Source organism: Branchiostoma lanceolatum, chromosome 19 (genome assembly GCF_035083965.1).
Source record: "Branchiostoma lanceolatum isolate klBraLanc5 chromosome 19, klBraLanc5.hap2, whole genome shotgun sequence".
NCBI lineage: Eukaryota > Metazoa > Chordata > Leptocardii > Amphioxiformes > Branchiostomatidae > Branchiostoma > Branchiostoma lanceolatum.
This window is the reverse complement of record NC_089740.1, coordinates 6,709,134-6,736,090: the sequence shown is the minus strand read 5'-3', so window position 1 is coordinate 6,736,090 and position 26,957 is coordinate 6,709,134. Positions and strand designations below refer to the sequence as shown.

The following is a 26,957-nucleotide window of genomic DNA, read 5'->3' as shown; positions in this document are numbered from 1 at the left end:
CTTGATGCACTACAGCAAAACACTTTGTTGTAAATAATGTAAAATGGCTTTTGCGGGAACAGTTTACATATAGGTTGTTTCACAAAAGCTGTGTGGCAATAGAAACAGATATGGGTACCATGTATGAAGTTCTTACCTTTTCGGAAAAAGGGCTGATCATGACTTCCCTGTCCATTCGGGCTTTGGAGAGTGTTGGTAGATTGGACATCATGTCTTGTCACGTGGCCAGAGCTTGAAGAAGGCGAGAGTGGCCAAGTGGAGGATTTTGTTCTATTCCCCCTCCTGGCAATGACCTGAAGCCACTGGTGGTCTGAGTTGCCAGTTTCTCCAGGCGGTGGTGGGTTTCCTGTAAAATAACAACAGTGTTCTTTAATTCAAAAGTACTTTAGGTTTTACATTGAAGGCATCCAATGTCCCGTAGACATCAGTTCAGGCTATGTTGATTTGATTATATGGATGGCATCCTCTGGGAACCCCAAAACTGATGCGGGCATGCGAATAAAAAAAGTTTGGAAAAAATGCCTTCAAGGCATTACGACATCTACGAGGTCAGGAAGGTAAGCAAATGACTATACACATGCACAGAGTATGGTCTACCGAATAATAGATTCTTCAAATTGGTCGAAAACTTTTTTTGCGGAAACAGACGAAAATTGATGCGAGCGCGGATGCCATCTATATGATCAAATTAACATGGCCTTACTACAAACCTGATAACCATGTGCACAGGGAGGTTGTAACATTAAGATGTACAGGCCAACTACTCTCATCCCCAGAAGCGATTTTGCCATGATAAACTATGACTAAAAACGTGTGTTAACCACAGCGTTCTGAAGACCTCGTAATAAAGCAAATCGCTGATTACACCCGCAAGATAATCTCCAAAAGAAACCATGCATAACACTGTGTTTATTGCTTTTTGACTCATTAATCTGATTGAGATGAGCAAAAAGCAATATCACAAATGTTCAAGGAGTGATAACTACTTACACTGTACATTGGTTAGCTTTTTTAATGATATAAGCCTTTTGATTACGTTTAGGGAGTGGCCAATGCTTGCACTGTACATAGGTTAGCTATGATAATCATATAAAAGCCGTTTGCGGTTATAGAGTGGTAGACTGTACATTGGTTAGCTATTATCACTATATATATAAGACTTTTGTTTACGGTAATATTACGGAGTGTTAAATTATTTGCACTGTACATTGGTTAGCTATTAAAAGTATATATAAGCTTTTTTTATTAGGTTACGGAGTCATTGTGGTAGATGCTTACACATTGGTAAGCTGTTATAAATATATATATATACATACCTTTAAATGACGGTTACGGAGTGATAAATGCTTACACTGTACATTGGTTATGCTTGCACTGTAGATGGTTAGATATTATAATTGTATCTAAGCCTTTCGATTACGGTTACTGAGTGGTAAACGCTTGCACTGTACATTGGTTAGCTGTTATAATTATATATAAGCATTTCAATTTAGGTTATTGCTGACGAGCTGACAGCATGTTGTGTTCATCTAAACAGTTATGAATGCTTGATCAACTCAGGGGACACATGTACAGTCACCATCCCAAGATATGGCGTAGAGGTATCTGGAACCTGTCTTTAACATCAGCACACTTTGATTTCTGCTTGTGCCAAAGCAGCTACTTTTCTTTAACTCAAGCTATAATGGTCTTATCTATGCCTAAAGATACCAGCTAAATGACCAATGCCATTGACTAAAATTGCTGCAAACCCCAAATTCAAAATAGGCAAAGTAATGAATTATATCTATATAATGGTTTTTAGTGAAAAAGAGATTCTTCGGATCAACGGTATGTATTAGACAATTTTTCATAGGCATCAGATACTAATTGCTAGCCTTTTAGTTTACTAGTTTGCTTCAAGACGGTCATCTTAGCCTTTCCAGTGTAAACCTCCGTGCAATGATCCACGCACCTGCCTCATTATATCAGTGATACATATGAGTACAATAATCATGGACGTAACGATTGCCGAGCACTTACAGTTCATTATTCTTCAATAATAGCAGTAACTAGCAACAGTTATAGTCTTTATTCACCCTTGAGTACCGTTTACGTCAAAAGCACATTGCTGATCGGTGCATTATAAAGACCAATGGACGCTTTAAGGGGTTCGATTCTTTTTCCAGTCTTCAACTGGTCATTTACCAAACCTGTTATTACGTTAGAGGGCCATTTCTGTGCACAAAATTCATTTCAGTGAGGATTTTAGATTGTTTTAGCTTGTTATACCACGTTATATATAAGTGATACGTTAAACTCGACATGTTGAATTATCCATATACATATACGTAGGTTGATTCTTTTGTATCCAATTGTTTGCTTGCATGTATAGTTGTAGAAGACCTTAAGTTGTGTCAATAAACATGATTAAAAAAAATTGTTCTTGTAAGTGTACCGACATTTATGTTACCAGAAACTCCCGTTGAATAATTCTTCATGTACAGATGTCCACTGAAAATCTTCATTGAAACCTTCAAGTTGGTGAAGAAGGTCATTAAACGAAGCTAACGGCACTATTTCAAACCAACCAATGGGGCACGCATTAACCAGGTCGAATGTATTGTGGCGCCGGGATGAGTAATGGTTGGTTACAGGTAATTTGTAACTGTCGTTCCCGACAATCAAAGCTTGGATGACCTGGATCAACGACTATATGTGCAACCTTTGTTAATCATTATTGGATAAGCCTTGATGACAGAGTATTTTACCCGTGAGGGATATGGTTTAAGCCATAGGTGCCGAAAAGGCTTTTTCACTGGGAAACGTGGGCACCATAGGCAGCAAAGGGAGCAAAACAACATAATTACCATATTCGGGTATATGTATAGTGCTAGTGTGTCTAGTATATGTTGCCATGGTAATGATTTATTTGCTTCATTGAGCTACCAATCACAGCCATCGTCACTCAGCATGCAATTTGATCCGAGAAAAGTCCGTGAAATTATGTTGATTTTCACATCTAAGTTGTTAGAAGCTCATAACGTTTCAAAGGGAAGTCCGCTTCGCTTTGGAAACACATAACAATATTTTCTTTTTCCGTTTTTAAAATTGCTAGCTAGGTTAGTAATATCCCATAATGAAAAGAATAAACCATTAGAAAATGGAAAAACTTTTAATCCAGAATGAAACGGCTTGAAATATTTAAAAGATTGTTTACCCTGTCTTCACTCTTATCAGTCTTTGTCTGCTCAACATAAGAAATTTGTCATTTGAGCAGCTATATATAGACTTAACCATACTTCACTGTTTGCAAATAAAACACAAAACATTGCAAAATCCTAATTCTTTACCTGTGCTTATATTGGTCTAAACCCGGTGTCTTGGTGGTCAACGTATGGCATTTACATCGGTACGAAGGGTTGATCCCATCGTAAATTTCAATACGATTGCCATAATCCCATAATCCACTTGTAATGCACAGACCACAATTATGACTGGGCCCAGGTAATAGAGATAATCAACCATGGCGCCATCACCAATATGCTATTTATGAATATGCAAATTAATTGCAGTAGGCAAACGCTCTAGAATCTACCAGGAGTTTTATCAGAGTCAGACGAACCGCAGGGTTCAATACTTGGCCTTCACTTTACTTAGACTTAATAACCCAGCGGTACATAACTGTCATTGTTGTAAGGGCCTGGCATATTCTCTCTCAAACCTTTGTACAGCTTGCCTAATTACTTATCCCCTATTTACAGTGGCTGAATGACTAAACAGGTTCCTCCCTGTCCGATGTCACATTGATGAGTTAAAAATGTTAATGAGGTAAAATCTGTTTACAAAATGGTATCTTAAGAGAAACTTAAAGAGTCTTTTATGTACCGACGCTGCTCCACAACAAATCTCGTAGGCAATTTGGTCGAATATCTCCGTATTGAATATAACCATTCTTATAATCTATGTATCCTGATTACATACAGTACGTATTTAACGTTTGTAATTGTATACCTGTTTTCTGTGATTTTGAGGTCGTTTCTTTTGAAAACTATGAATGTTTTGAATGAATGGGCTGTATGGATTAGCTATAATTGAGACTGTTGATTGCCTGTCATATGCTGATAAAGCTCTTTTGACGTTTGACTTATCGTGACTACTCCATCTTAGATATGTAGGCAGACATATTCGGGGATGATAGATGGGAAGATGGGACATTAAGACATTGATGCACTGCTAATAAATAGCTGTTGGAGCTGGAAAGTTTTGGCTGTCTTGACCCCGAACCGTGCGATATTCATTTCTATTAGTTTAGTGCAAATATCTTCGCCAGTAATTGGAATAGGTCAGTTTGCCTTGTTTTTTTATTCAAGTATAAAGCAACACGTTATGCATTTTACATAATAGCTTGGAGGCAACACCTGAGTCTGCTTTCAGTACTTTAATCTGCATCAACAACTGATACCGCTTGGAATTGGGCTTAGCATTGAAGGGCATTCTTTTACACCAGATTTGCTCAGGCAAAATGGCATTACAAGTTATAGAGTGCTGATGAAGAGCCATCGGTTGATAAAAAAACGTTACATCAAGAAACCTAGGACATCTTGCAATACTGTGGCTCTTCTCTTGATCGAGAAAAAAAGACATCTGCTTGCATCAGAATTAAGCAAAATGCTTCATAGTTTGGAACATTTGAGAATTTGAAAACAATGCTTGTAAATTGATAATTCTTCATGTACAATAAAGCTGACACCGACTACTCACATGCAAGTTTTATCTACATCCGCATTCTTTGGAAACTTTTTTTTTTCAGCAAGTTAGACACGGGATGAAACCTGACACTTCCAGATAGAGCTAGTCAGGTGTAGTTTTTACTGTCCTGTCTTGTTTATGATTTAATCATATTTTCCACACTGGTACCCGGCCATGCAGTTTGCGGGAACGAGAAGTATAATATTAAAGACAGCAAACACACAAAACCGAAGAAAGGCATGAGCATATTTTTGTATATTTCTTGATATACACTTATATTTTTCATACAGCTCGACTTGGCCCTGGGCCCCGGTTTGGAAACATAAGCTCTTCCTGTCTTAACCTTTACCGCACTAAAGTAGCCGTTTGGTACCCCATTCTCTATTACTTACAGAGTTAGGCAGCAGGGAGAAGGTTAGAAAGAACCCCAAACGGATGTAGACGATAAATGGAGGCAACACACAAGATGAAATGGGAAGGGCATAACCACGTTTTCCAAGCCAAGGATCTAGAATTACATATAATCGACGAGAGTCTATTTTTAGCATCGTCTTGCCCTGCGCTGTGCCCCCTGGCAAAATCACCCGTGTCCCATTACTTGTGTGTCAAAGGTTTTCTTGGTCTGGGTATGCAATCATCGATTCCTAAGGGCAATGGCAAGGTTTTTTTCTCTTTAATTTGCCCAGAAGTATTATTATTGGCGCAAAGCGACTGTCTGGTTTAGTTGAAGATTACGCCAGTCATGTGATAATCCTAACATTTAAACTATTGTTCTGTATCTACAGAAAGAAATAAGACGACAGAGATTTTAGTTTGAACTTTATAGTTTCATCTTGTACCATTCAGTCTTTTGAAGAGTAAACTACTTTCCTACAATGAATTAAGGTTGCAATGCGTTGCATCACATACAATTGTTAACTTTATCATCGTTATGGAGATTATTAGGACTATCATCATAGTGCCATATTCAAATCCTAGGATCACGTCATACATACGTATTAGTTCACATTCACATTCCTATACAATATATTTGTTTCAAAGCTATAGATAAACGTGTGACAATAGTGATAGTGAGCAGACAGTAGAATATTATCATTGTGTGGAGAGGACGTTAGGGGACTATCTATGGACTATTATTCATTAGAATTCTGTTCAATCATATCCTAAAATGAGTGCTTTCTAATCATATTCATGTTACATCGATATGAAATCCCTATTGTCTAAGGTTATGGTAAGCATGTTACAGATAAAGTGATGTGTACAAAATATAGTCACCTTGTCATTGGGCAAGTTGTGCAATAATTTTGACGAGTCTATTATAAATCATACGTCATGATCTGTAAATAGAATGTATTAATTCTCTGCACGCATGTGTCTTGAGAGCCATACCCATGTGCAGAATCATTTAATGTATTCGTTGGTTAATTCTAAATGACGTTCGCGACAAGCATGCAGCCATGGATGTGACACTTATTAGTTTAACGAGCCTGTTAATTGGGGTATGTGAGGTGGGGTATGAAAACATACATTCTTCTTATTAAGCATAATCAAATAGTCGGTAACGACGCCGGAAAAGATAAAAAGGACTCCACATAGTACACAAAATGACAAGCAAGCTTGTTCACCTCTAAAGAAAAACCGCAACAATCCAACGCTATCCAATCAGTTAATTTTTTAACTTATCGCAAACAGCTACAGCGAAATACAATGGACAAAACATGCTATATATGGTGCCATAAACAAATGAATCATTAGAACATATGCATACATACGAAAACAAAAGTGAAAAAAAAATCAAATTACATAATCAAACCCCACTCTTTTTGATGATGCATTTACGCAGCAATACAACCTAATGTCATATACATAACATAAACATGTACCAAATCCTAGTGAATGATATTAATCTTAGGAAACATTTGACGCTCCTTAGTACAAATAACCGACGTTCCTTGAACTACTAGTATTACCTTACGAAGAATTTGCCCTAGTGTGGAACTTGATAAGCCCTTATAGCTATAAGTTTCAAAAGATTCATGTACAGTGGCTTGCAGGACGTAGCCATCGATCGACTCTCAAATATCTAACTATTTCTGGAAAATTGCTCTTCATAATATTCCCTCGATAATAAAAAGTGATATATACATTTGTTTTATGCTGAGTGCTTTCAAGGCATTATCGATCGATTGACCAAATCGACCTTAAAGTATCTTAATATTTCTGGGAAAATTGTGTATCATAATTCCTTTGTGATGAAAGGTGGTTTTCAAAAGCAATATACTATTTTCATTTGTATAGTATTACCGACTTGAATCTAGGGCATACCTTGAATATCGATCTTTTGACCCCAAAAGTATAGAAACAATTACAAAAGAAAATTGCTTCTAACATGATTCCCTCGTGATGAATTACTAGCCTTCCGAAATTATTGTTTAATGCATAATCATAAATGGCTTGGAGGCAACAAAATATAGTTTTACGCATAACTGTCTGGATAGTCTAGGAAATAACGGATTAACGTACGTATTCCCTTGTGGTGTATAGGTCAGCTACAAATATGTATGATATAGTGTTAGAAATTTCCAAACCAGCATCCAGTAAATGTCTTTTTAACAGTGGCGAATAATGATGATATCGTACGGTGGCCCACAAGAACAATTCATTTTTTTGTATCTTGGTTTATTTATCTATCTATTTTTTCCTGTGTGAATGTTTTTTTTTCATATCGTAACTTTTCAGTCTTTGAGTTACCCGTACGAAGTGAAAATGAATCATTAAATCTCGTAAAAAACACATTTGAAAGAAGCTAGTATACCTCAACTGTGCACCTCGGTGGTCGTTGACAAAGCAATGAGCTAAAACTTTCTTTCAAAACATGGGTTAGTGCATTGGAATTTACTACATTCTTCTTCATTGTTCAAATGACCAATCACTTCGGTCACGTGACCTTGCGGACACGTGACTTCATCAATCTGTCATGTGCCATGATTTGGCATGAAGTTTGTGCCATCCGCCGTCTGTTTTCAACTTGCCGTGGTTTGGTATTCACGGTACGTTAAACTTGAATTAGACTTGAGAGTTGAAGAGAGAGGTACGAGTTATGCTGGCAGGTGCACACGGCCAGAAACCAATTAGTTCAGGGGGGATGCCGTGATTCAACCTGGCGGCGGGCGGCTAGTTGGGTATGCCCGGGCACTAAGGTCGGATTTCCCGAACAGAATTAGACGTCCTTCAAACCCACACAGAGGGTCAACTAGTCCCCTGGCTTTAAGGCAAAAGAGCAGCTGAACCTTGCCGATAAGATGTCATTTTCGTTCGCATCAGTCGAGGATTATAACGTTATGTTAGCATACATATCCTTACAAATACAGGGCCAAGACAGGCTTACTTGGTTAAAAGTCAGCAAAGGGCATAGCCGTATTTCATGTTTCAAACTTGATACTACATGAACAAGCTCCAAGCAGATGTTGGGGTGAATAATGGTATAATAGTCTCACTGTCAGGGCTTCTTTGTCAGCCATTTTTCCAATCAGGTGAAGGACTGTCAGAAAAACCGGCCGGTCAGAAACCGTTACGATCTTTCACCCCAAGATCTGCTTGGAGATTACAGGTACTAACGGTTACATGACGTCAGTTCTCTTCTACAACATTTATGACCTTTTGATAGAAACACGGGGTGACAGTTAGAGGTTAAAGAGCGAGTCAAACAAGATACAGCCAACCCCAGCTAAGCTAATATCCATCCCATGAAATTGCAGTATTCTGGCTTTTAGACCGGTCGTGTCAAGGCGAGTGATTGGTTTAGCCACTTTAGGATTTTTACATTTGTACAGAAATGAAAACCAGAAAATGGTCAAGCAAATTTATTACATTAGTCCTCTCTTGAATAACTACGACCATCGTACTCACTTGTCATTACATGGAACTTTGATAGGCACATCTATTAATACCTTCTGACATAGATGTGCCTATCAAAGTTAATAATAGATATTAATAGATAATATCTATTAAGAAATCTATCAAAGGTATTAATCAAAGTGCCTATCAAAGTATTTTCGTAAAAGGTCAACAAAAAGCATACGTGAATAGGTATTAAAATACCTATTCACGTATGCTTTTTGTTGACTTTTTACGAAAGTACTTTTGGCAGATCAACACATCTAGAGGACTCTGCTATTGGGTGTTGATGAAAGCAATAAGTGCGCTACGTTTTGTACTTAACCTCACAGAAATGTTAGCTTAAAGTTCATCTGTGTTGGTAGAGATCATTCTTAAACAAGTTTTAACTGTAATTTCCAACACAAGAAATGTATTTGGTGTTTCATAGACATTGCTTATTTCATAAAGATTCAAAATGTACATTTTTCCAAGCTTTAGAAATTGAAATTACGTTTTTCTCAAACACAAGAAACGTATAGTACCCCCCCTCCCCGAGGATATGACGTCATGGTTGGCAGTGCAAGGAAGGCTGCTTTCTGCTGATTATGGAATTACTATTGATGACGTAGGTAGTATTCGGTTAGCCAAACGTTAATTGCATTTCAAAATCGATGACGTATGATGACGTTCGGTGAACCATATGTTTTGGGTAAGATAAACGCAGATTCGCATGTGAAAAGTCCATTAAAAACCGTTATGTTCAAAGTAGTTTGCAATACGTTACAATGATAACTACATCAGAGTTCTGTCAATGACATTAATGAATGTGCCCAATGGGTTCTTATGAGATGCCTGATATCAAAATTGCAAACTATCTTTTTTTTCAAATTGCGCAACTGTAGAAATGTGATAGCAGTCCAAAATAAATTTCTAATGTGAAATGTGCATTGAAATGGGTAGCAATGCAATTATGCGAATACATATGCAGATGTTTCTATACGTCATCACCTTTTTCTGAACAGGTTAAGAGTGAATTCATGAATCCCAAAATATTTAGCATACCTTGTGGTAGAAACAGGCAGCGTTTAGCAGCGTTTACCAAATTTGATACGGAAAATGACTATACGGTACCAAGTAATAGGATCAATTATCACATAGCTAGATGGCGTCGACCAATCAGAAGCCTCCATTGCCCATGTGTTATGGGGCCATAACACACCCGTGCTATAACACACCACTTATTCCATTTTGTAGAGGAGGGTGTCTTTTTGATGAATCTTTTTCTTACCCTTGTTTAGAAAAATATATTTTCTCAAAATTCACAAAATCTTTTTAGAATACGTGAAAAAAATGAACAAATTTCAATTTAAGTGAAATTCAAACGAGAGGACTAAAAACATTCACACCCCTACCGAGAGAGTGGAACCGTCCCCAGGCGATAGTTGTTGCAAAATTGTCGGGCATCATCACCTGTCCCACAGTTTTACGTCGAGGAAGTGACAGACGCCGACTTAGAGTCAGTTTTCGGGTCATGGGAAGTTGGGGAGACCCCCAGGCACATGCTTCAGCAGTTAAGGGGCAAGGAAGCTGACGAGTGTGACCAACAAGAAGCAGCGGGCACACAGAGTCCCCTCCCCACTCATCACATTGTATTTCCCGAAGTAGCAAATCTTGGCAGACAAAGAAATCGCCCATAAAACCTCCTACGTTTCTACCCAAGAGGACCCCAGGCCGGTATGTTCACGTTTCTGAGGGGGTTTACCTGGCGAAAATTGAATTATTGCCGGCAAAGTGACGTCGCATTGTTCAAAACAAACGCCCCCCTCCCTAGGGCGAACACGTAACTTCCCCAAACCGATGTGTTGGCATCGAAAGAATTACGGTCAAAATCGCCCAAATTCTTACAGGTTTGTACCTACAATGATCTCGGCTCGATATGTGTACGCTTCTGTGGGATTTCTTTTCCGGCTTGAGCAATAATTATCCGGGAAACTACAAGCAAAAGGGAGGTAAACATGCACGATTCTTACCACACCTAGGCGTCTAACAACCCGTCAATTTATAACCGTGTGGGCTCGAAGACAAGTATAGTATTGAATAAAGAATCTATGTATTATACAGAAATTTGTCTCTCTTATATGGGTCAGTTTAGATAAGCTATGTGATAATAACGTTAATGACCCGCCTATTAATAAACTGACCCATATAAGAGAGACAAATTTCTGTATAATACATAGATTCTTTATTCAATACTATACTTGTCTTCGAGCCCACACGGTTATAAATTGACGGGTTGTTAGACGCCTAGGTGTGGTAAGAATCGTGCATGTTTACCTCCCTTTTTTCCCTCCAACAGTTTCATCCAGTTGAATTTAGCTTTACTTTCTAATAAGTTGGTTGATATAGTTGTCCATTTTGCTAACCATCCCTTCACATTACGGATGTTACGTTTGCTACTTCTAACTTAATTTGCCTTTAAATTCTTACCCCACTTATTCCCTTTAGCTCAATACCTATTGATTCATTGCAGGTGAGGCACTCTCTTGGCCCCAAGAGCTTTCTCAGTTACATGCACTTTGCTTCCTGATTCCCCGTTGTTTTGATGTTCAGTATTATGCTATTTTTGGTAGATATGTTAGGGCATATCATATCCATCAGAATACTCCAAAGGCAGACATTGGTAAGCCCTAGAGCAAATGAGAACCAAGGTCACCTTCCAAACAGCACTCCCCGATAGTGCAGCGGGATTGTCTGGGGATCTATGGACACTTTCGTAGATGAAACTGCGGAAAAGGTTGATCCATCTTTTATTATAGGTCAGTGATCACGTGTGCCTCCTTGGATACCTACATGCTTGATTGTACTTTGTTAGATGTACTCTCAAAAAGGTTGAAAGACTCAAAGAGGAGATTATTGCCATCATCTGATTGGTACCCGCTCTCCGACAGCCGATTCATTCTCCAACCCGTGCTTCGTGGCGCCGTATTGGCGCAACGGTTAGGGTGTTTGGCCCAGAGGTTCTGGGTTCGCATCCTCTGATATGCCACCGATGTTGTGCCACTAGGAAAGCCACTTTTTACGACTTTTCTTACTCGACCCAGGTGTAAAAATGGGTACCTGACTTTGATTCGGGACGTCAAAGGAGAGGGTTTGGCTCCGCCTTCCAATACTATGCCCTAGACACTGCGGATGACAACGCACTGCCCCAGTGGCCTCAAAAAGACTATGGGACCACCTTTACTTTATCAAAATTATTGTTCTTTGTACGTGGCACTGTTGACGTAAGTTGAGTGTAATGCAACATTTTCATTGTCTCTGTCCAAAAAGCAAAAAGAAAAAATTTGTGCTTGCTTGTAAGCTAAATTGTATCAAAACCGAATATAAAATCCATTGTAAAATTGAATGCATGCAACATACCACAAGTTTTTCCAGACTTCCAAATCGATACTTGATATCAACCACCTGTACCCCTTGAGTGGAAGTACTTTGCTGATAGAGTTATAAATGTTTTAAAATAAGCCCTCACTTTGACGTATGCAAATTAAAGGCTTTCAAAACCATTGCTTATCGTATTTAATGGATCTCTACATTACAGTTAATGATAATGCGTGGCTGCACAGACTGATTTCTCTCATACCTTTTCATTAGGTTATGACATAGCATCGATCTTCATTAGATCTTGGTTAGATATTGACTCAACTAAACAATACTCACGATCTATCATACACGTCTGGCAAATTTGCATGATGTTAGTGATTGAATTTTAGCTATGGTAAAGAACATAAGCTGTATTGTAGAATTTTGCTGATGCCCATTCTATTTTTGGCTGGAAAATTCCACTATATTGATCAAATGCTTGACGGGAGGGAGGTAGCATACTAAAACAGTCATTTGTGGCATTGGAGGTAACAAGAAAGAGTTAGCTTGAATTGATTGCAGTACGCATGTTCCCGTGGCGCAAGCGGTAACGCAACCCCGCTGCTTGGCCATCTGAATCAAATTCCACGGATCCTAGGACCCTAGGGGTCGACTCCAGCTCGGACATGTTGTAAGGGATTGCATTCGTCATTTCGTATGGTGACGTAAAGCCGGCGGCCCTGTCTATAAGGGAGCTTCAGGCATAAGCCTCAACCGTCAAACCTCTGCACGTAAAAGAACCCAACACACTTATCGAGAAGAGTAATGGTGACTCGGTGTGCTTGGTCAAAAACGCGAGAGGTTCGACCGCTTTACCTTTTACCTTTTCTATTCCAGGAAATGCTGTATTGGCAGAATAGGGGTTACTAGACGGAGGTTGTAGGGGGTGGTCTACAGTAGCAGTTTCTAGTAAGGCAATGTTGATTTGATTAAATTGATGTCTTCCTCTAGGAACTCCAGAACTGATGCGAATAAAAAAAGTTTGGAAAAAAAAAGTTGCTTTCATTATGGAATTTATGTGGGCAAGAAGGATTAACAAAACTTAACACACAAAGAGTATGGTATATATACCGGTTAATAGATTCTTAATTTTTGTTTTTTTCACATATTTTTCGTTGACTTTGGAATTGACTTTGGCATTCTACGACATTTGTATCCGTTTTCCAAAATATATTTACAGCATATATGTTCTCAATTTGCAACTGCTTTGTGTAATAAACATTATGCTTTCTCTTATTTTCTATGTCTACTTTCCGCCAAAGTGATCCATTATATCCCTTGCTAGCCGTCGACCCCCAAAAAAGGCTTGGGTCGGCAGGTCTTCGCTAAGGTCGGTCGGGTAACCAAAAACACAACATCTTTTTCCTTGGCCTTAACTAGTCTCTACCAGACTAACCGCGTCGGCTATAGAGAGAACATTTACCGGGGGACTTTGGCCATGGAGGATAACATTCTCATCCGCAGTTGCATCCAGGGTTGCAATATTTGATCTCCATAGCCGACTCCCTTTATACAGTTGACTCTATTTAGCCAATTTATACTATTTTCCCAGCGACCCGCAGAGGCTGGTAGGGTCTAGACCTTAACTATAATGTCAACAGTACTTCTAAATGCCTGAATGAATTGTGTTCGTGGGAAACGTTGTAATATTTATATGAAGTAATTGAATTAACAAGCGGTATCCTTATCACTCTGTACCAGAAGCTCCAACAGTAACTACGTGTTGACAAAGTTTTGATAAGTGGTGCCAGACAGCTTTAACTCATTTAACTGTTATAAAGTGAACTTCGCATAAAAGAAAAATGACTCGGGGAGTACGTAATAGGGTATGAAATGTCATTTTAGGTATACGAGAAATATGGCTGAAGCCTAGAGGAATATAAAGTTACGCTAATGTGACCTCGTTGGGGTGACGGTAAGGACATGGATGTGTTTTATATCAATTTATAGGCAGTAGCTCGCACATACTACACCACTCATTTCAACTCACTTCCCCCAAACTGGATACATCACCATATCCCCACTGCCTCTTAGGGAAACTAGATGGAGAGCAAGTTTTATATTACTGCTAGCGAGGGCACAAAAAGCACCCTGCATCTACTTAAGATCACACACAGCAGTTTATACTGCAGACGAGGGATTTGGTCGTACGACAAAATGCTTCGCCCAAGCCGGTTGCTGATTTGATCACTGTGTGTCAATGTATCCCCGGAGCTCGTTAAAACCAGGGTTAATAGTGAAGGGGAGCATAACGTACCTTGAGTTACACTCAACTGTAAAGGGGTTCTTCTATTGCTTCTGTCGGTCATATTTCACTCTCCCTGTAGTGTCTACAGTCTACATGCTAAAATGCTAAAAGTGGATAGACCATGCAATAACATATGAATGAATGAATAAACATTGGTTGAGGCGGAGGTTTTTGCTCCCTGTGTGCATTGTCGTGTTATGAGTAAATTTGTCAGCCACGTCCTTGAACTGAAACAAAATTATGAAGCAGGATGTTTTAACAGCAAAGTCGTGCCCAACAATAGAATGTGGCATCCCCAACAATCTTGACTGAACGACACCAAAATTGTAAGGGATGAATCCAACATTTCTATGATTTGACATCAGTTTATGAGGATAACGAATACGTGAATCGGCTAGCAGTTAATGTACTGTTGCGGATAGTTTGTGACGTCCTCCGTCTATTAAGGGATGATTGTAGATCCTTCTTCATAACGATTTCTACCAAAACAGAAGAGCTCAGCTCTCTTTCAATTCAATTTGTGTGATAGTCATTTGGAAAAAACCTAAGGTTTCCTGTCCCTGGTAATAATAAGGCCTAAAAAAAGTTGTATTTCCGGACACGATACAAAACATGGGGTCGGCAGATAGGGATTCGCTTTTTGCCTTCTTTTTTTAGATTTTACTTGAAGTGATCCAACTGGAATGCATCATATCGGAACACTGTGGCATTTTCAACACCACATTGTATCTATAATTGCAAGCACAAGTATATCACTAAACTTAGAAAAGAAGTACAATGTTTACTGCATATTCCAACATCAACTTGTCAAAGGCTTAATTTGTTAACTGAGTGTGAAATACAGAGACTCAGCAAGAAATTAATCAAGACTTGTTTGATTCTATTTTGAATTTTCATCATTTAGATGTCAGATCGAAAAATTAAGTCTCTTGGAAGAGGTCAACAAAAAAAGGCTATTTTCGGCAGGATTTTCTAGGGTCGGTCGGATAACCGAAAACACAATATTTTTTCCTAGCCCATTTTACTTGATAAGTAGATTAAGTGACATATCTTAACGCATGTCAGGTGGAATAACAAGGCTTACGTTTTGTCAGAGCAAAGCCCCAATCCCGTTATCACGCCCTCTATCGTACTAGCATTAAAGTCATGTCGTGGCAGTAATTTGGCTTAGGATTTGGACACATGTACATCTGTGGTGCTAACTTTTTTTGCATAGTCTCAACTTTCATGGTATAAGTTAATTTTACGGGGCTTTGTTAAGAGTAGGTTAATCTTTCTTTGAAGACCATTAAAGGTCTTCAATGGCCCTAAAGCATGGTAACAAATGACACGTTATACAAAATCTGCAACTCAAATCCGTAAATGTCCAACAACTCAGGTTGTTGAATAAATGTAGAGGGAAAATTATGTTGATATGAGAAAGGTTTGTGGTAAGACCAAATACTGTGCCAACTGTCGAGAAGGGCGTGACGCTCTTTGCGATCTACTCATTTTTTTAAACAAAATGCGTCTCATTAAGAATTCTTGCCGTGGCTCCATATGCCTTAATTATTTGTTAGCCGATGATGACGCATGCAGTCTGTGGTCTCGCGGGAGCGGACGCATCTGGTCCCGCTCGTGGCAACGAGGCGCCCGCTGTTGTCGCTACGTCTGTCGTCTAGATTAAGGCACACGCTGTTGTCTTATGTCTATCCCTTGCAGAGGCGACACGTAGTCGCTGATGTGTCCCCCTGATGATACATTTGGATGGAGACGAGAGACTTCCCATAGGCAAAGTGTCATCCTCGTTAGTTCCAGGCTAGTGGTGAAGGGAAAGCCTGGAATCAACTAGAATGACACTTTCCACACTTCCACGTATTAGACGTTTCAAACTCTTGAAAGTTCGCGGATGATTGGACTTACACATAGTTTAGACTGTACGGCAGCAGTATTTGGCAAGGAATGAATCGTTATGACGTCATTTTTTAGATTACAGACACTTGGCTGAGTATGCGCAATGGATCAAATGTTGTAAATAATCTGTGGCGTCCTCCGTCTTGTTTTATGGGTGGTTGTAGGATATCAAGCCCTTACTGTTGATGGTAGTGTACTTTTGTACCTTTAAGTTAGTTAATTGATTGAATTTGTAGTACATTGAACTTTGAAGATTCATTTTAAACCCTATTGTAGGCCTTAGAGACAGATACCCACGCTTCACGACTACTTTTAGGTTCATGATTAATGTCGTTTGCCTTGATAGTTGACTTTTTTCAGCGGCAAACTAAATTAAACTGTTGAACTGTAGTAGCTTCGTGACACGTATGGGGTTCACTGTTATCTAGTGTTCACTATTAATATTGAAAGACATAGACATTATTTTTCATGTCTAATATTAGCGGAGAAGACTTTGTGGGTGTTTTTTTGCATTTCCGAAATGCGCTCATGCTAACATGCAGGCTTGCCTGATGACACGTATATCCTTCGATGATATGTGGTGCTAGCCTCTTTTGCAGGCCTTCGGGGCTTCGCCAGCGTTTTTTTTGGGGGGGGGGGCGCTGATTCGCGATTTTCAACAAATCGGGGCTAAATTCTTCTGCTGGAGAAATCGTATTGCTGCGCGTAACAATACGATTTCTCCATCAAAAAATCATGGCTTCGATATGCTGAAAATTGCGAATCAGCGCCCCCCCCCCCAAAAATAAACTCAGGCGCCTCCCACAAGGCCTGCATAGGAGGCTAATGCACAAGGTGCAAGTATTACTGCTATTTCCACATTTCATACTAGCCCGAAGTGCCGAACATCTAATAACTTCCTAAAGTCCATTAGACGTAATACGTCCCTGCTCGAGGTAGAGTGGACAACCGCACCTATCTAATGGACACATCAAAGTGGACTGTTTAATGTGTGGGGTGGCTTTGCGCCCCGATAATATCTGAGGGGCACACATGAGTTGTAGGTCCATTCGGACACATTAAGCTGCTATTGACTTTGTCGGAGAGGGGTCTACAAATCCCAGGGTTACTGGTTCTAATGTACTTCCTAGAACCACTCTCTGGTACGGCAAAACAATTTATGGTCCGCTAAAGGGCCATAAAACCACAGTCATTCTAGAATGATGGTTTATAGGAAATTGACGGGTGTGTCCATCGCTTGGAGGTTTATCCTTTATTCAAAGAAACAAAGAAACAAACAACCGACCAAAGAACCCACCAACCAACCAAACAAACAAACAACCAAGAAAAATACAGACAAGCAAGCAATCAACCTACCTGCCAACTAACAAAACAAACAAACAAACAAACAACCAAACAACCAATCAACCCATCAATCAGTCAACCAACCAACCAACCAGCCAACCAACCAACCAACCAACCAACCAACCAACCAGCCAAACAGCCAACCAACCAACCAACCAACCAACCAACCAACCAACCAACGCAGGTTGCCCAAACGTACAGAGAAAAAACAAGAGTCTTAGGACCCAAAATCTCCATGAAACTTTGTTTTTTTATTAAACCAGTTCCCCCCATTCTATATCGCTCAATGGTATGACCCACACTTGCCGGGCAAGGGGAGAAGTGATAAATAGCTACTGACCTAGATAAGAGACCAACAGATGGTGCGACCTCAAAGCCCACAATAGAGTAGATTTTCCTCATTACTTATGCAAATTCAGTATGAATTTGCATAATTAGCACTTCAGTTTGTACATCTCTGTCCAACCTACCTGCATATCAAATAACATGAAAATCTGTCGCTCCTTTCTTCAGTTATTCTCCTTGCAAAATATTTACAAACACGCCATTGCAGTTCCAGTGACACATACCAGGGGGCCCAAAATCGACCTTGACCTTTCTCCTCCCAGCACCTACCCACATACCAAATATCATTTCAATCTATCCACACGTTCTTCATTTATGCTGATTTTAAGCGTCCGGTGACACATACATACACACACGGTGACACAAACATACACACACGCGCACACACACGCAAACACACTAACTTCGCATGATTTGCACTTCAGTGTGTACATCTCTGTCCAACCTACCTGCGTACCAAATAACATGAAAATCTGTTGTTCCTCTCTTCAGTTATACCCCTTTAGAACATTTTTACAGATAGGCCATTGCAGTTCCAGGGACACAAACCAGGGGGCCCAAAATCGACCTTGACCATTCTCCTCCCAGCGCATACCCACATACCAAATATCATTACAATCCATCTACACGTTCTACAGTTATGCTGACTTTAAGCATCCGACGACACCCATGCAAACGATTTACCTCCTTACTTATGCAAATTCGGTCTCATTTGCATAGTTTGCACTTAAGTGTGTACAACTTGGTCTAACCTACCTGTGTACCAAAGAACATGACGATCTGTCGATCCACTCTTCAGTTCTTCTCCATTGAAGATTTTAACAAATACGCCATTGCAGTTCCGGTCACACATGCCAGGGGGCCCAACATCGAGCTTGACCTTCCTCCTCCTAACACCCACCCACATACCAAAAATCATTACAATCCATGTACAGGTTCTACAGTTATGGTGACTTTAAGCGTCCGGCGACACATACATACACACAAAAACCAAACGCAAGCAAAACAGTATCTCCATGAAAAAGCCTTTTTTCATGGAGATAATTATCTTGAAGCTATCGTGTTGATGATACGTTGCAAATGATAACAGATAAGGCATTCTTAATCTTCCCACGCAGACTACATGCTATGTACCATGGAGCAATTGATACCGCAGTCCAAAAAGAACCGTCTTGCCAAGCAAAGTTATGTTATCTGACTACCAAAAGTTAACGGTAAAGCAGTGATTCTCAATTGAGACAAAGCATGATGCTTTTTACAAAGCTAGTAGTAGTAGTACAAGGCAACTTCGCTACGGCTTGCGTTTTTTGGGGGGCCAAGCAAACGTGCAGGCCTCAAGCTCCCTCATACACGGGGCCATCGGCTTTACGTCACCATCCGAAATGGTGAAAAATGGTATCTAAAACTCAACTTGTTTGAAGAGATAGTTCATGGTCGCTCTATGTCGGCGACAATAGTTCAAAAACTTTGTGAAATCGATAGTGTCAGAGTTATCTAGCAGCGACTGTCTACAAATGCGATAAAACGAGCGTTATCCGCTGGAAACAGTAAGACACAGCCACAGGGATTGGCTATATCAGACAAAACAGATATTTTATATTGGACTGCCTTCAAAGCACATCCTTCTGCAATACGAATAGTAAATCGTTGCCAGCAAATCGGTTCCTTGTCCCTATCGGGGTTGTCTTCGGGCTTACTAACCATCGATCTAGTTCTTTCATGTTCTTCCAACTCCAACTTGACGAATGACAGTATAGACCATATAAAGTCATGGTCAAAATGTACAAATATGTACACAGTTACTCTAGGGATATCTTCTCGTCTGAGGGCATATGAAAGCCTAGGTTCACTTGTTGGACACGATTGATTTACTTAATTCATGTCCTTGCAACTTGAACTTGACGAATGGCAGTATAGAAAATGGAACGTCAAGGTCGGAATGTATAAATATGTACACACTCTCGGGATACCTTCACGTCTGAGGACATTTAAAGTTCATTTGATACCCTAGGTTCATTTGTTGGACACGATTGACTTACTTCTTTCGTGTCCTTCCAACTTAAACTTGACGAATGACATCATAGATTATATAAAGTCAAGGCCGTAATGTTTACATATATAAATCTTTACAAAATCATTCTCAGGGTACCGAAGTGCTCTTTTGAGAACATCTAAAAGCTCATTCGGTCGTCAAGGTCCATTTGGTTGATTGATTCAATTCTTTCATGTCTTTCGACTTGAACTTGACGAATGACACTATAGCCTATATAAGGTCAAAGTAGAAATGTATAAATCTTTAATCACTAAGTCTCGGGATGCCTTGTGTTCTTTGAACATTCAAAAGCTGATTTGGTCGTAAAGGTTCATTTGGTGATTGATTTAAGTCTTTCTTGTCTTTCAACTTGAACTTAATGCATGACACTATAGCCTATATAAGGTCAAAGTCGAAATTCTACCCAATAAGTCTCGGGATGCTTTGTGTTCTGTTAACGTTTTAAAGCTCCATTGGTCGTCAAGGTTCATTTGTTTAATTGATTTAATTGTTTCGTGTCTTTCAACTTGGGCTTGATGGATGACCCTATAGCCTACATAAAGTCAAAGTCGAAATTTATCAAGATTAACACAATTACTCGCGAGATACTATCTTTACTGAGAACATTTAAAATTTCATCTGGTCGCTAGGGTTCACTTGGTGATTGATCTAAGTCTTTCAATTTGGACTTGACGAATGACCCTTAGGCCTTTATAAAGTCAAAGGTGTAAAGTATAAAGCTTTTACACAATTGATCTAGCATATGTCCTCTACGGAGAACTTGCCAAAGTTCATTTGACGTTCAAGCTTCAACATTGGTCGATACTTCTGATTGGTTTTACTATTTTGAATATCTGCTTGTAATTAATTTTTCCAGACGAACTTCAATTCTGACTGCAAAATAATTGGTTGTCTCATCGGTATTGGTCTGATAGTGCACAGGGAGAGCCAAAGTAGATAAGACAGGCTGTACTTTGTCATTATTTGGGGATATAATTTTGCGTATATTGCCTTCTTTTGCAATAGCTATGACAGGCTCATTTGTCAGCATAATTATTTCTGCGATTGGACCAGGTTTTCGTTCCTGATACCACACAGAATGTACGTCTTCGAATGTACGGAACAGTATTTTCCGTATCATAAGGTACACAGACAATGATAATAATAAGAATTTTTTTGGTAAAGTCATGCCCGTAGGCTAATTGCAAGTTGACAAAAATTAAGGAAAATGGTAGGCTAATTGCAAGTTGACAACAATTAAAGAAAATGCACAGACATAAAGTGAAACATAAGGCATACATGTGATACAAGCGACGAAGACAATGATGCTATGCTGTTCATCAGATGATACTACGAAGGCAACACTTTCAAATTTCTGGTGACTGGAATCGATTTGAAATCAGCATATTATTATTATAATGCTACCTGTCCGTTAAAGTAGAAACAACGATAAATGGCTTTAAGGAAGCATCGTTGGAATGAGAAGATTATGTTACGAAAGTTAGATTTTTAAATACCTGACAAGATTGAAAGACAAAATGGTGGACACTCCCGCTTGTAATCACGTGACCAACTCCCGTTCTCTTATTGGTCTATTTAAATGCAATCAGTTACGTTTGACATCTTGTAAACTTAAACAGAGTGCGTCTTACTATCTACTCCGATCTACTTTCAAACTAATAAAACCTTCCTCCGTAGCCTTAAAACCTATGCATCACTTGACTCAATTCATTAAAAGTCGATCCTCTTAAGGTTTGCAGCTGTCTTAACCTTAAGGGATTTACTTAAACCTGCGTAAGTCCTGATAAGTAGTCACGCATTACTAGTGAACTATGGCACTAATCTTCTGCCAGAGCGATTTAAAGGTTGTACATTTGAAATAATAACCCTTTGCTAAACTATAATCGGTCCTCTGTGATTCAACCCGAATAAGGGTCTTATAATGAACCACCTGGAGAATATTGATAAGAATAATAAGTCAATATTAATCGGAAAAGAAGTTAAGCGATGACTAATGTAACCCTACGTAAGGCAGTTTTCTTTTGTTCCCGCAGATGTAAATCGTTGTGGCAAGCACAACTGCTTTGCTGAAGCTTTAAGTTAAGGGCAGACGTTACAGTTGAGTTGCACAGTGAAGGGCTCAAAATTGGAAATTGTGATCATATATTTTGTAGCGCCAACTTAAGACCCGAGCCTGGAGACAAATGTTCATCTTCATTGCTACCTTGTCCCACCAACGACCTGGAGGTCAAGGGACTAGGTAGGTAGTTAGTGCCAACTTAAGATCCATGAAATTCTTCCTTTTTCTTGCAAATTTTGTCCAAATCTGGAGTCCTTTGGGGCTATAAGTAAGAGGTAGGTTATAGGCTTTCCTATTTTAGTCAACATGTGTTCAGTTCGATAGTCTAGTTGGCATAAGAACAGATGTGAGTTGTTGGATCCTGTGATGAATTCAGGAGAAAAACTGGGATAAAAGGTATGGTCCACTTACTTCGAATTCAGTCAAGTGTTTCCGAAGTTAAAGCAGATCAACCCCTTGTTTCTTTGCATGGTTATCAAGTTTACACTTGTGAATTTCTGACGGGGAAGAATTCTTAAGATTGAAATTTAAGTGCTTCTGTGCTCCAGTTGGGAATCAATTTCAACACCAGCCCTTAACTTAGCTAAAGGGTAACAGCGCTAGATACAACACTGAGTATGCCCATACATATATAAATTGACATTAAGTATCAATGTAATGAAACACGGAAAGAGAATAGTGTTAGAGCTTACCAGCGACCATTGTAACAAAATATGGTATGAGAATAGTGCTAGAGCTTACCAATATGATATTCATGACTAAAAGTACACGGATCGAACGATCTGAAGGTTACTAGAGTTTGACATGGTAACGAGTCAAGCGTGCCAAACTTTAAACCACCCAGGTCGCTTCAGCTACCTCAACCGATGGTCTATAAAAGAAGAGCTTTGTAGTGTAAGGCTGAAGCGACACCGAACGCACGACGGATACGAAATGCCGGCGCCCTTTTGACCGATGATGGATAATGTTCAGCCAGAGTACGTTGAAAGAGAAGAAATAGAAGCTTTGAACTTCCGCATCATGAAGAAAAGATAAGAGGGTTCGGTACTAATGATTTAGCCCGTCTGACGCCAACAAGAGAGGAGTTATTGGTCAGATTAGATGTTATTGGTTTTGGCTACTCTTGAGGGCGGTATGGTCAGTGGATCCGTAACGGTCAACGGCCGGCAAATTACTCTCAAAACAATAGATAACACTTCTTCTTATGAAGCATGGACTTGGCGAGGAACATGCCTAATAAAATCATTTCAGCGTATGAAGCCTAAGATTGATGGACACTGAATGGCTAATGTAAATGTGCTTCGGCGTGTGTGTACGGCTGGCTTGAGGTTGCCCACTACTTTGCCCGTAAATTTGCTTTGGGTTTACCTAACCAAGAGCCATGAAGCGAGTAAACAGTTAAAAAGCATGATTGACCAGTAAAATAGAAGTATCTATAGTATCAGTCTTTCTTGCATTAACTAGAAGGTGACCGGAATATTTTCAATTTTACGTCTTCTGTAATGTTTTATGTGTTGGTCATGACACCAGCAATAGCTGCCTGTGTCCCAAGTGTATTGTATTCGTCTCAATGCTTATCAAATCAAGTTGAAATCACCATGTCATTATGTTACCTAACCATTGAAGAAAAAAGGACGGTGTAAGTATAAGGCCTTGAGGAAACATCGTCGGTGTGAATGAATGAAAAGCAATGGGTGAATAAATGAGAATGAAAAGCAATGAATGAATGAATGAATGAATGAATGAATGAATGAATGAATGAATGAATGAATGTATGGATGAAAAGCAATGGGTTAGCATATGGTATATGGGTATATGTTTATAATTGTGTCTTGTGTTCGTATCATGATGTCAAAACTTTTCAGCGCTCAACATAAATGGTCCGTATTCCTATCATCCAACACTACAACTGCGCACCCAGTTGGTGTACAGTATGCCTTTCCGATATGCGGCACCGTATATATGCGTCAGTATGCTTACGGTTATTCAACTCTATGTACCCTCTGCATACTCATTACCATTCACACTCGATCTGTCTGGCTCTTGTAGCAATGATTCATCCAAATGCTAAGACATCCAACATCTCTTGGGATGGTCTTTAAGACCTAAGAATCTGTCATCCCCGTGGCGATATGCACAACAGGGAGCAAGATTCTATCTCTGTCGCCTGAGTCCATCCGCAACTCTCTTGCACATTTGTTCTGCACAGCCAGAGGCCTGGTGTATGTAAATTAGGGTGGCGCAACGGCCTGGCGTATGCAAATGAGGATGGCAGACTTCCATTCGTTACCCTGCGGACAACTCGACCGAGGTTCATGTTTTCTAGCGTTAACGCATGTGTAGCTCGCAGGTAAAAGTATGTTCAATATGTCAGGCCGAATCACACGTAGGGACTATTTTTTATATCTATAATCATTCTTCTTTTATAAGACAATTAAAGAAAAAGAGTTTTACAATGAAGATATTCTTTTTCCTCTTCTCCAAAACTACCGAACATTTCTACCGAAATTACAAAACCCACTCATTATAAAAAACAACGTGGGGATATTCATTTGCCACTGCCTCCAAAGAAGCCCCCCCCCCCCGTATTGTACGTAGAAACATCAAATGGATCTATAAACTGGGCATTTTCTTAACCAATTACGCTGTTGTATCTGTCTTAGGGCATGAGGTTGCAAATAACGAAGTCTTTACGACAAATTGCAACACTACCAGAATATCTCCGGTCCCTCCTCAACCCTAGCTTGGCTTCACTCCAACATTTAATTTGCCAACTTTTAAATCGATACGTAATTCTGGTAACGTGTGTGGGAATTTTCCTTGGTTGTTACACGTCCTATATTACATTGCACGTGACAACCATGACCATGCATTTTATGTTAGAAAATGTACTTTGCGCTCCCACGCAGGATATATACCATTATTATAAGTCACAGTGCCCTATGCCCGTAGAAGTGTTTGATATTCGCTGCATGCATTGCGTGGCTCGGATTTTACAACTGTGATTTGTACGTTACCGTGTTCTCTTTTTGAAGGTAAACGTGAATGTAAGACAATTTACTGTCTCGCTGTGGGCATAAAGTAAATGTGTTCCATGCAGCTTATTCAAGGATAAATACAAACACTATAACCATATATAACCACCTCGCTGTGGACATAAAGTAAATGTGTTCCATGTAGCTTTTTGAAGGATAAATACAAACGCTATAACCATACATATTAACCAACTTGCTGTGAGTATAAAGTAAATGTGTTCCATGTAGCTAATCGAAGTATAAATACAGACGCTATAACCATATATATTCACCTCGCTGTGGGTATAAAGTAAATGTGTTCCATATAGTAGCTTATTCAAGGGTACATACAAACACTATAACCATATATCTAATATATGTCTTGAAGGCCACAGCTGCAGTAGCCATTAACCCTCAAACACCCGAACCTTTTTTGCGACTAAAATGACCAAACGGGGTCAAAAATGTAAGAGGAATGTTTTGGCATGTTTAGGTATGAATAATTCTCGTTCATTATCATAACTTATGCAAAAAGATAAGAAGGACCACGTTTTGAACTATACCTATTTAGACCATGTACCAGGAGGGGATTTTTTTAGGCCCACGCCAAATTTCATGTTGCATAACTACTAAACGGCTTACGCTAGATCCACTAAATTTGGTGACGTTTCATAAAATGTCATTAACAAAGATTTCAAATTGATAAAGTAAGTTCATATTTTTTGTGTTGCCATGGCAACAGGTTTTTGATAAGCATATTTCACAAAATCTGCTAATTTCAGTTCAAGCAATGACGCTTCAAGGCTTTGTTAGTACGCCACATTTGTTTTCTTACATTGTTATCATCTTATCTAATCCAATGTAACTTTCCTGATTTAACATAAATATTTTTCTGATTTGATGACGTCATTGGTCAAAATCCAAGATGGCGGATAAAATCACATAAGACGTCATAACGACGTCATATTACGTCAACAGTGTTGTGTCCATCGCCCTAGAAAATTAGGAGAGGTTAGAATAGATGTCTACTGACAAAGTCACGGAAGGAATCTTTTTTCCAATCAAACATGTTCAAATGGCACATCAAAATCCACGCCCGGTGTCAAAAATGACCCCGTTCGGGTGTTTGAGGGTTAATATATCGCAATGGAAAAAGTATATATTTATGTCCCAGTACACAGTATATCAAATTATTCAATGAACAACTGTTTAACAATTCCCCAAGCATGTTACCAGTGGCTCGCTTTATATATATATATATATATATACATGTATAGATACAGAGAAATACGCCATTTGAAATGCTATTGGCGTTCGCTATACCAGACATATCGCTACCTCTACCCTCTGAGGTACGTAAAGACCATTGTGCAATATACCAGTATGTGATTCCAAAGGAGTAAGCTATAAAGCACTGAAATAGCGGGTATCAAATTTCCGTTGCCTCAACAGCATAAACCTAAGGTAAAGGCCTTCAAAGACCTTGATACAAGACACAGTTTTCTTTCCCATTGGATTCGCTTTTACAAGGATGGGACCGAAATGAAGAATCCCGATATACAAGGTAATAACGTTTACGAACAGCCCACATAGACGTATTTGGTAATTGGTCCTTATTAAAGGCCCACGGGCTCTCATTTCCACGCTATTTGTAAGGATATTGTAGCAGTACCATACATGGCACGTTTATACAGTAGGTCCTATGGGACATCCTTTTCATATTCATAACACTCATAAAAATGTTGTCACATTCGCACATGTAAAGATTCAAAAAAATAACGCGTATTTCAATGGGAATACCTCTTGTTATGGCAATGCAGCACAGTCGTATTTGTACATACTACACGACTCTTCATTGCTCGTTTATTGTGTTTATTTTGCGATTATCACTTTAATGTCTGTAACATGTTACAACGATCTAGGGAGTTGATGTGATTAGCGATATGAACTTCCACCTAAATCCCTTTTATCACA

The 26,957-nt window shown here is 39.3% G+C and overlaps 1 protein-coding gene across 2 annotated transcripts in view; it reads right to left on the bottom strand.

Annotated features, from left to right (window-relative positions):
• Positions 1 to 26,957, bottom strand: part of LOC136425734 (glutamate receptor 4-like) — a 63,360-nt gene that overhangs the window by 33,247 nt on the left and 3,156 nt on the right. For both annotated transcript variants that reach the window (XM_066414677.1, XM_066414676.1), the window contains exon 2: positions 137 to 346. In XM_066414677.1, coding sequence (XP_066270774.1) covers positions 137 to 346 — 210 coding nt within the window. The remainder of the gene's footprint in view (positions 1 to 136; positions 347 to 26,957) is intronic.